Source organism: Aristolochia californica, unplaced genomic scaffold, assembly GCF_029961685.1.
Source record: "Aristolochia californica isolate CCGP_79_NKW_82.1479 unplaced genomic scaffold, dmAriCali1.0.hap1 SCAF_10, whole genome shotgun sequence".
Classification (NCBI taxonomy): domain Eukaryota; kingdom Viridiplantae; phylum Streptophyta; class Magnoliopsida; order Piperales; family Aristolochiaceae; genus Aristolochia; species Aristolochia californica.
Window position 1 is genome coordinate 104,071 of NW_027181771.1, and position 10,356 is coordinate 114,426.

Here is a 10,356-nt window from a genome sequence, read left to right on the forward strand (position 1 = left end):
AGCATAAAGACCAAGAAAGTAACTGAGATACTCCAAATCCTTGGTAGCAAACTCCGAATGAAGCTTGCAAGTAAAGCTATCAAGAATAGAGGAGTTATTGCCCGTAATAATAATAACGTCAACATAGAGAAGCAAATAAATGATGTCAAAGTGTCGATGGAAGACAAAGAGGAAAGTGTCAGCACGACTATAGTAGAAACCAAGCTGAATTGTTGAAACCAAGCATGGGGTGCTTGCTTGCAAACATGAGTAGGGAAGCGAGGATCGATATACCCCGGAGGTTGTTCCATATAAACTTGTTTAGTAAGATGACCATTGAGGAAGGCATTCTTGACATCCAGTTGACGAAAAGGCCATCGATAAGTAACAACAAGTGATAGCACAACACGAACAGTAGTAGCTTTGATGACAGGGTTAAAAGTGTCGGTGTAGTCAAGTCATGGGACTTGTGTGAAACCCTTGGCCACAATATGAGCTTTGAGACATTCAATAGACCCATCAGGCAAATATTTGGTCTGAAATACCTATTTAGAACCCACAATATTGGTGTCAGCAGGTCGAGGGACCAAAATCCAGGTACGATTATGCCATAGAGCTTGAACTTTGTCATCCATAGCAGCAAGCCAGGTAGGATTCTTGGCAGTAGATTTGAACCCTTTAGGCTCATTGGATGTCAGAAGCGCAGCTAAAAGACCAAAAGAACCAAAGAAAGCAATATCAGTCGAGTGACAGGGTTTAAAAATACCAGCCTTGGCGCGTGTGACCATGGGATGGGATCCCAGTGGAATAACAACAACATGATCAAGGGGAAGCGAAGCAGTGGATCCAGGGAGATTAGGATCGGCAAGCGGTAGGGGCGGTCCAATAAAAATAGTGGCTTGTAAAAACTCATTCATGGGATCAGTACAAATAACACACAAACGGGAGCCGGATTGAGTAACATGCCGGGAATGGAGCACCGGAAGAGATGGGGGAATGTCAGAAAAAGATGAACTGGGTTCTAGAAAATTGAAAAATGCAGAGAGGATAGGGATTGATCCTGGGAAGAAGCTAAGGATGGGAAATGAGTTTCATCAAATTGAGCATGTCTAGTGATATATATCTTAGAGGTGATGGGATCAAGACAACAAAAACCCTTGTACGAGGAGCTATATCCTAGAAAGAGACAAGGAAGACTTCGCGGAGAAAATTTATGAGGCATATAATCATGTAAACATGAATAAACACGACAACCAAAGGGATGAAAATTTGCATAATTTGGAGCAAGACTATAAAGAATTTCGGAGAAGTAGTGTGGGCAAGCAATTGATGATGTAGGCAGCAGTGCTAAGTGTCAACTTAGAAGCGAGGAGACATGTGGGAATGAAAAAGCAGAGTCAAACCAGTTTCAGTTATATGACGGTGTTTTAGTTCGACGTGACCGTTTTGAGCAGGGTGAATTCCAGACATACGAAGGTGGTGTTGAAAACGATTACTAGTAAATTTGGTACCACCATCAATTTGAAAAAAAATTATATGAGCAGAATGTTGGTTTTCCACAAATTTTTTAAGTTGAAGAAAGGTACCGTAGAAGTCAGATTTCAATTTCAACGGTAAAGCGAGAATGATCATCAATAAACAAAACATAGTAAATAAACCCCAAATTTGATGTGACAGGTGAAGGACCCCATATATCGCAAAGAATTAAATCTAACACATGAGATGACCTTTTTCATTGAGAAAATAAGGTAAACGGTGACTTTTAAAAAGTTGACATGTATCACATAATTTCGGAGATGGCAATAAAGAAGTAAGATGAAGCTGGCCATTTTTATTTAAGAAATAAAGAACTGAATGATGAACATGTCCTAAACGAGCATGTCATAAATCATATGAAGCGTGCAGAGTTTTATTTTGCATAACGGAAAGAAAGGCTAAATTTCCACGCTCTAGCACATATAAGCCTCCATCATGTTTACCGGTTGCCACCACCTTTCCCGTTTGGCGATTCTAAATAGGGAAAAGATTATTAGTAAATGTAACAGATAAAGAAAAATTGTTCATTAATTTACTAATGGATAAAAGATTTTTAGTGAGATGAGAAACAACCAAAACATATAATAATTTAAGATCTGATGAAGGAGAAAGGTGACCGATATGAGTAATAGAGAGAGACGCACCATTCCCTACAATTACATGATCCTTACCCGTGTAGGTGACAGAATGATCCGGGGAGGAGTGGGTCGGGGTCATGTGGGCCAAGGCGCTTGTGTCTACAAACTAGTCCAAAGATTCATTTCTGGACATTGAGCAAGCTGGATTAAATACTTCAGCGAGGTACGCTGAAGAATCATGCCGAGAGTATCGTTGCCGACAGCAATCGGCATAGTGACCTTCCTGGCGACAGATTTGGCATCTCGGTGGTCGGCGACGGTGACTGGAGGTGGAACGACCTTGGCCGTGGCCGGAATCGCCGTTCGTGGCAATGGTCGTGGTTGGAGAAGGAGCTTTGCCCGTGACTGGAATGTCCGTCATGGTGGTTTCCGCAGCCACAATTCTGGCGAGAAGAGCCACTGGATCGCTGAGAGGGGGCTCGATTTGCGGTAAAGGCAACGGTGGAGGTCGCCGTCACCATCGTCGAAGGCTCGAGGGATTTCTGGAAGATTTTGAAGCTTTTGGCGCGGGACAAATGTTGGAAAAATAGGGGAGGGGGTTTTGGGCCATTTGGACGGAGGAGAAGCTGGATAACTTCGGGCCAAGACCTCTGAGGAACCAATGAGCCTTGTCGATGTCATCCATGGGATGACCGATGGCATAGAGTTGGTCACACAGTGCTTTGAACGCCCGGGCGTATACTATCACCGAACGATTTTCCCTTTTCATCAATTGTAGATCGTCCTTGAGACAAATTTTGCGAGCTTTGGAGTGATGGTTGAAGGTGTTCTCCAAGGCAAGCCATACCTCACGAGATGTGGAGAGGCCGACATTTTCGACCATAGCTTCTTCGAACAGAGAGGAGAGAAGAAGACTGAGGAGACGTTGGTCGGTTGATTTCCATGCTAGGTGTTTGGGGCTGGAAGTCCGAGAGGTGGGAGGGTCGAAAAGAGGTGGTGGCACAAGAGTGTCGTCCACATGACCCAGTAAGCCTTGGCTGTCGAGAAGAGGAAGAAATTGACTCTTCCATAGAAGATAATTGGAAGACGACAATTTGATAGTAACCATATGAATCATAGTGTTGAAGGGAAGACGAACAAAAGGGAGATTAGAAGCCTTTTAGGATCACGGGATGTTAATCCAGGTATTGCTCTGATACCATAACAATTTTTAATAAACATTCACCACACTTATCAGGGTGAGGTTCTTCCATTAATTTATAACTGTTGTATCACAATTACAGGAATTTACAATTGATTTGATTTTACAAAAAAAGAATAATGGAGCTTGATTTGCTCCTGTAATGGAGGATTAAATTCCTCTGTAAGGAAGGCCCTAAATAGGGCAATTATCCTCAATCAGTGTCTCTTAAGGCATGATCTTCAACATACCGAAACTGCCAACGGACTGCTCCACTAGTTCTTTGAAGGAGACAACTGGATTGTTCAGGATCTGAACTTCACCTAGGAGAGGAGACGAGTCGGCCATTTGATGGAGAGAAGATGAAGATTCCCAGTTTACTGGTGAACTCGAATGAATTTAGAGAGCAGTCTCTAGCTGGGCCATTTGTTGTGACCTAGACATCTTCCAATGTTGTTTGTTACAGGGCCAAATCATTGCCCTTGATTGAACAGGGAATTTGTTACCTTCTGCAAATTGATCTAAATAATTAACTAGAAGATATTTTCCAATTTCATTTTCTTACAGCTAGACGTCTGAAAATTTAGTTTTGCAATAAACAAGCATGTTGTTTATCACCATCAGCAAGAAGGTCGCCGTTGTAATAATAATCCCATCTAAGTCAACTAAACCCAAATACTAAAAAGTATTCTCAGACAAGGTTTGGGCGACTCACCGAGTCGCAAACCCAGACAGTTTATTTGAAGAAGGTATTCGGTTCAGGTGTATATATAATAAATCTGGTCTTGTACCTGATTCGTCCTAAACTTGATCTGAGTCTGCTTCACTTGGCAAAAATCGACCAGAATCGTGTATGGAATAGAAACGAGTCTAACTCAGTCTTGATGGAGTTGTTTTAGAATCGATAGTAAGCTCTTGAGTTGAACAATAGCTTCCATACTTCCTTTAGCGTCTGATAAACTCTTCCAATTAATTAACCCGGAAAATATTTCTTGCTTTACCAGTATTCTCTCATTTCCTACAACAAAGTTGTTCAATCTCTACTTTGCAGTTTTCTATAGAAAGGATCAATGGGTACCTCAACATTACTTCTCTTCGTTCATTTCTATTAATCAAGCAAAACCATCGCCAACCAGTATAATCTCAACAAGTATTTACATTACATTATTTGCTTTGTACAACACAAACAACATTTCCTTCTTGTGTGGGATAAATAAAGCCAAGTGTCATTTAAACAAACCTACACCTTAAGCTTCAGGGAGTCTGTCCAGAGTTCTAAGAAGTGACAATAGGCAATGCTGTCTATCCCACAGGCTAGAGGTCATTCCTGGTATAAGTTGTTCTGCATTCTACAGTTCTTCCACAGGAAAGCAAACAATTAGTAAAGAAGAGTTTGAGAAAGGCAAAGAGCACTCCTAGTGCAAAACAAGAACATGTATCTGTACTCCAGCAGATTCATGTACTGTTACTCATAAAGGATCCAATGGAGGATGCATCTATCTTTGGACTGTGAGATTATGAGAAAGTTTATCGACAATACCTTGTTATACTGAACCTTGTCGAAGAGGCTGAGCCTCATTCTGTTGGTTGTCAAGAGGCATGTACTGTGACATAATTGCCATGATCTCAGAGTCCATGTAAGACTGCAAAGAAACAAACTACTATCATAAGGAGGCGGTTGGTGGAAAATAGATTCTCAGCACTGAATCATTAATTCACTAGATGGATGTTTTTTATTTTATTCAACATACCCGAAGCCTATATTTGTAGAATATGTAGCCAGCAACACCAACCCCAGCAAAACCAGTGAGGATGATGAGAGTCAAAAACCATCCAAATCTTGAGGAATTTCTACCTGCATGAGACAATATTGTGAATAAGGAGCATTGGAATTCATTGCTCATGAAAAGCCATAAGATGGAGACACTTGGAGTAAACTTTCAGGAAAAAGATTCAGCTTTATCCTTCAAATGGAGTAGATCATAAGGATAAAGAAATTAATTTCTTATAAAATAAGGTTCATATGACTAGGTGATCTCAACAGCACTGTTACATAGTCACATATTAACTAAAAGTCATACTTACCGATGCAAGTGTCTTGTTCTTTCATGTACAAAAGGTCACCCCTGCATTTGCAGTCATATCCACCCCAAGTATTCTTGCAAGTACAACCATCACATTGACAAGCGAGACCTTCTTTGCACTCATTAATATCTGATACGAATTTAAAAAAAAATAAAACCCCCTTAGGATTATATGATATAGCATATTGACATAGATAAATTTAAACATGATTAAAAACAAAATTCTGCACCTTCACAATGATGCCCATCACCGTGGAAGCCTTCTGGGCAGTGACAACCCTTGATCTCAGATTCCTTCACACAGACCAATTAATATCAGATGGAATGGAATAAGTTACAGGAGACGGGTGAATACAACTAGTAAAAGTGGAACCAAAGGCCAAGAAATAACACAGAACTGAGCAAGCAGAGAAGGTTCGTCCATCTCTAGTACCAGACCAGCAATCCCCATTATTGACGGTGCATCTTGCGGGTCCCACAGCTGTCAAAAAGGAAATATAAAATCAGAAGTTCATGCAAGTTCTTGTAAAAAGTCTCTCGTGGCATTAACCACAATATGTGTTAGATTTTCATATTCATTACAGTTGAAGCAACACTGAAGTAATTTATTTCTTCTTCTGGAATCTTTTCTACTTGAGGAGATCATAATATTCCTTGAAGACCTTTACTTTCTGATGAAGGTTCATCAAAGATGAGTAAATCAATCTACTCTGACGGGCATGCATTGCCATGCAGTATGACCTCAGAATATAAAATTACAGCAAAATATTTTCTCCTCACAGCCAAGAAGGATAATAGAAGAGCAGACAACGGCCCTGAGTTTGTTTAACAAGAATGATCTGTCATAGACAAGAAAAAGTAGAAAGGCCAAAGGAGTACCTTCACAATGTGTGTACCCATCTCCACTATACTGGACACCATTAACCACTGGGCACTGACAGACTCTACCTCTGAAAGTGTCCTAAAAGATAGACTATGAAGTCAGCTCAGTACTGTTAGTTGATATCACTCAAATATTGAAATAGCAGGAATATTTTCTGAAATATTTACCTTACAAGCAGTTATATTAGATCGGGCGTCCTGCCAACAGCCTCCATTCCTTTCTAGGCATTCATTGGTCTCAATATCTGCAAATATAATTAAAATACAGTTAAAAGTTAACTTTGGACTGGCATGAAGAATTTGGAAGAGAAAATGTAATCAGAAAGACATAAGCATTTAAACCTCCACTCAGACAAATAGAAGGTTCAGTTGACTCCTCAAATCCAGCACAGGCAGCCCTCAACACTGCATTTCTCTCCAGTTTTCCTAAAAAATAGCAAATTTTAAGTACTTTTCTGAAAATAGAAAATAAATATCTCAATATTCAAACACAAAGCATAAGTTATGGTCTTAAATGCAAAATGCCAGAGGAAAAAAAAAATTTCTTCAATGTTTCAAGTTCATGAGGAATTATCAATATTCCATTATAGCAAAAGAAAAAAAGTTTTAGTTAAAATCTCCCCTAATAGAAGAACTTTCTAGCCCAGGATGCTGATAATATGCTTGTTACAGAAGAAAGAATGTTGTCTGCAACAAACCTCTATATTGGACATTATTAATGACAAGAGTTGGCAAGATGGTCACATCACCACGAGATCCTCTACCAATCTAGAATTCAAATGCAACAGTGTGAGTTCAGATAATAGCATAAATTGGGCCAATTTAAAAAGAAAATGACACAAATTAGCACATATTATACATTTAGTCCAAGAATGATGGTAACAGTGATAAAAATACACGTTTTTAAAGAAGATTAAGCCACTCGAGATGGCACAAATACCTGGCGTTCTTGTTCATTCTTTAACACCTCATTGTCCACATTAGCATCAGGATCTCCCATGCATTTTAAAATCTTCTCAAGTGGCAGACCTGATTTGATGGATTCCAATAAATTAAGCATCATCCTGCAGTCACCATAAGAGAAAGTGAAGACCAAAAGAGTAGCTCTACTCACCAAGAGACTTGATCACCTCTTCACCACATTCCTTGCTATATTTCTTCTCCTTCATTGAGCATCTTATATGAAAATCAGTCACAAAATCCCACCAAACCCATGACCTACCACTCTCATTCGCCACTCTGTGAACACATAACTGTCTCAGGTTTTCTATAACCACATCCTTCCCTTCATACCCTTCACCAAAATCCTGCTCAGGATCTGGTGCACAATACCTCCCATGATTGATACACTGAGACTTGCATTGCTTACTAAGAAGAAAAGCCTCAGGGCAATACCAAGTTATATAATGAGGTGTGAACAGAGTATATCCCCCCTTCTCAAGAATTTGTGCATGACCTCTGAAGTTTTTCACAAAATTCATTTGTTCATCACACCTGACGCCACACTCATCATTGCTATTGGTCCAGAGTTCATACTCAACTCTTGAATCAGGATGAGGCATGGATTCAGTCCAATCTATTTTTATCAGAATTTCCTGATTCTTTTGTGCAGCCTTCTTTAGGCTCTCACCAAAAGATCTGTTGATTAAAGCGGATGGAATTCGGATTTTTTCAATGTAACCTTCTGCATCAGAGCTTTCTTCTGGAGTATCCATGGTTATCAGAGGCTCATCTACATTGTCTGTAACTAAGACAGCTGCAGCTCCCGCTTCTTGCCCATGCCACACTTTCAAAGCAAAGTAGCATTCTAAAACAGAACAATGAAAATTATTCAGATTCATAGACAAAGCAAACATAGGAAGAGATGTTTCTTGATAGAATCCAGACACATCAAGGAACAAAAAGGGAGGATGAAGGCCCAAGCATTACTGAAGCACCCATATTCAGGTAAGATTACATGAGTAGGAATGAAAGACTGATTATTAATACTTTCCTTTTTTTCCTTTTGAAACGTGGTATATGATACATTGAAACGAAACATTTTCATATATTTATATTTATAAAACTTTTCTACAAGTGAAAAAGTCAAAACAGATTTTAGCTCAAGAACTGAATCATGAATACTGAAAATATTTATACGCATTCACTTGTAATAAGAGACTTCATCCAATGGGCAATTGTAGAGTTTAAAATATTGGGAAAAAATACACATGCATATATATACATATACAGTAAAAAAAATAATCAGAGAAAAAGAAAAGAGTGCAAGCTATGTCACAATGTGAAAATAAAATTCTACAATATAAATAAAACTTCACTTTTCATCCTGGAAGCATCCTAAAGTGTACGCCTAGAACGAGAGGACCCAAAATGTCACTGTAATTCCCCTTTGGATATGCAAGAGAGACTCTGTGTTTCCTTCCCTGAGTTCAAAACTTTCACTGAACTACCTCCCTGTGGTTACTTTAGAACCCAAACTTGAAGAATTACAAATTGTTCCTATTACTCGAATACACATCACCAGCAAAAAGTCTTGTCGCCAAGTAAACTAACGGTATTCTGGCCGTGTCTGATTTGGCCCAAGAGCGTTCAGGAAGTATCAGCGTGCGACAGAATGCTCGTTTTGTTAAAGCTGGAGCCAGATAGAAGCTTACTGTTCCAACTATTGAATACCATCACAAATTTTCAGAAGCTTTAACCGTAGAGAAACTAAAGGATCTGAATGGTGGAAAAACAGAGCTGGATGAAGAATATTAAAGATTCGTGATTAAATCACCAAGACAGACAGCTTTTTATCATTCAAATTTGCAAGTCCATACAGAGGAATCAAATTATATCATTTCTGACGACCAAGTTAAGCAAAAATTCGTATATGCATAAAGAAACGATTGCTCTGACGATTCGAAGATCAAGCTAAAAAATAACCTTCTCATGTAACTGGAAATCGATATCAAAATATTCATAACCAATTCGCAACGAAGAAGCAACGAAGAACAGCGAAAAATAGAGCTTAGATAAATACCTCCTCGATCAAGAAGAAGAACAACGGGGCGAGTAGGCCAGGATGTAAAAGACTTATCTCCTTTAAAGCTCTCACAACCATTAGAGCCCTTCTCGGGGTAAACCACGGTTCCCATCATCGTCCCGCCATAATCTGGAACTCCGAAATTAGCTATCGCACCATCGTGTCCGCCTCGTAGGTGATCAGGGGAAACCACGCTTATGCTTCCTTTCTCCACAATAAATCTAGCTCTCACGGAAACCAACAGAGCTGACATAAACAGAAGCGTGACGAGATTCTGAAAATTTCCCATCCCGTTTCCCAGCGCTTCTCCTGTATCACCCTTCCTGTGTCTCCCACAGACAGAGACGAAAGGGGTAGTTAGCAGAGCAGGAGGAGCAAGAGGAGTAAAAAAAATCGATTGCCCGCAACCACCTTCAGGTAGGCAAAGCGAAAATTAGACCCAGAAATTTGTAAATGAATTTGTTCGGAACGGAAAGAAGAAACACACGACAAGTGTTGGTGCCGAGGTCTACATGTGGGGAGCTCAGAGAGAGAGAAAGAGAGAGAGATGGGAGAGGAGACTTGGCGTCGAGGACCTTGGAAATTACGTAATACAAGAGAGAGATGGCGAGGCAGAAAGTTGACGCAGTAAGCGGAACAAACATGGAAAATGGAGAAGCAAGACCAACTAGTCTGTTTATTCTTTCGTCCCTCCTCCCATGCACTGACCCATGACAGAGACCCTCACCCTTCTTCTCCCTCTACTTTTCAATCTCCAGATTGCAAAGATTTTCGATTTGAATCTCTTCCATTTGATCAAAATTTAATGTTCTTTTCTTGTTCATCTTCCCCACGTTCAAGGAAGACTGCATCAAGAAATCTTCTTTAATCCTTTCTTTTTACATTGGATCAGATCTCAATGGATTCCAATTCATGGGCATTTAATAACAGTTCTTAATTTGAGATAGTTTGGTGTGCAAAAAGGAGTGACTTAGGTAAGGTGTCACTAGTTAAAGTGTGTTTTCTCAGCAACATTGGACTAATGGCTACCAAATAAGAAATCAAACAAGGCCACATTTGTAGAGAGTCATTGTAAAGTTGGCCCTTTAATTA

General features: G+C 39.7%; 1 protein-coding gene across 3 annotated transcripts; it reads right to left on the bottom strand.

The window, feature by feature from the left end:
- Nucleotides 1–4,351: 4,351 nt before the first annotated feature.
- LOC137939312 (vacuolar-sorting receptor 6-like) lies at nucleotides 4,352–10,132 on the bottom strand. 3 transcript variants are annotated; one of them, XM_068784603.1, is made up of 14 exons: nucleotides 9,676–10,131; nucleotides 9,262–9,587; nucleotides 7,354–8,046; nucleotides 7,180–7,268; nucleotides 6,938–7,007; nucleotides 6,582–6,665; nucleotides 6,408–6,484; nucleotides 6,237–6,318; nucleotides 5,756–5,838; nucleotides 5,588–5,651; nucleotides 5,359–5,487; nucleotides 5,025–5,128; nucleotides 4,814–4,916; nucleotides 4,352–4,622 (listed from the first exon to the last, which is right to left on the bottom strand). In XM_068784603.1, exons 2-13 carry the CDS (start codon nucleotides 9,551–9,553, stop codon nucleotides 4,818–4,820), a joined length of 1,866 nt encoding a protein of 621 aa, XP_068640704.1. In that variant the 5' UTR covers nucleotides 9,554–9,587; nucleotides 9,676–10,131; the 3' UTR covers nucleotides 4,352–4,622; nucleotides 4,814–4,817. The 3 variants fall into 3 exon arrangements, with proteins under 3 accessions (XP_068640704.1, XP_068640708.1, XP_068640699.1); XM_068784607.1 differs by having other exon boundaries at nucleotides 4,352–4,630; nucleotides 9,262–10,132; XM_068784598.1 differs by having other exon boundaries at nucleotides 9,262–10,130.
- Nucleotides 10,133–10,356: the final 224 nt, after the last annotated feature.

What these genes read in the sequence shown, in the direction of transcription:
- LOC137939312 (XM_068784607.1), bottom strand. Translation starts at nt 9,553, where the DNA reads ATGGGAAATTTTCAGAATCTCGTCACGCTTCTGTTTATGTCAGCTCTG. An exon ending in AGAGGTGATCAAGTCTCTTG is followed by an intron (nt 7,269 to 7,353) that starts GTGAGTAGAGCT and finishes CCATCAAATCAG; the next exon opens with GTCTGCCACTTGAGAAGATT. An exon ending in GAACCTTCTCTGCTTGCTCA is followed by an intron (nt 5,652 to 5,755) that starts GTTCTGTGTTAT and finishes GTCTGTGTGAAG; the next exon opens with GAATCTGAGATCAAGGGTTG.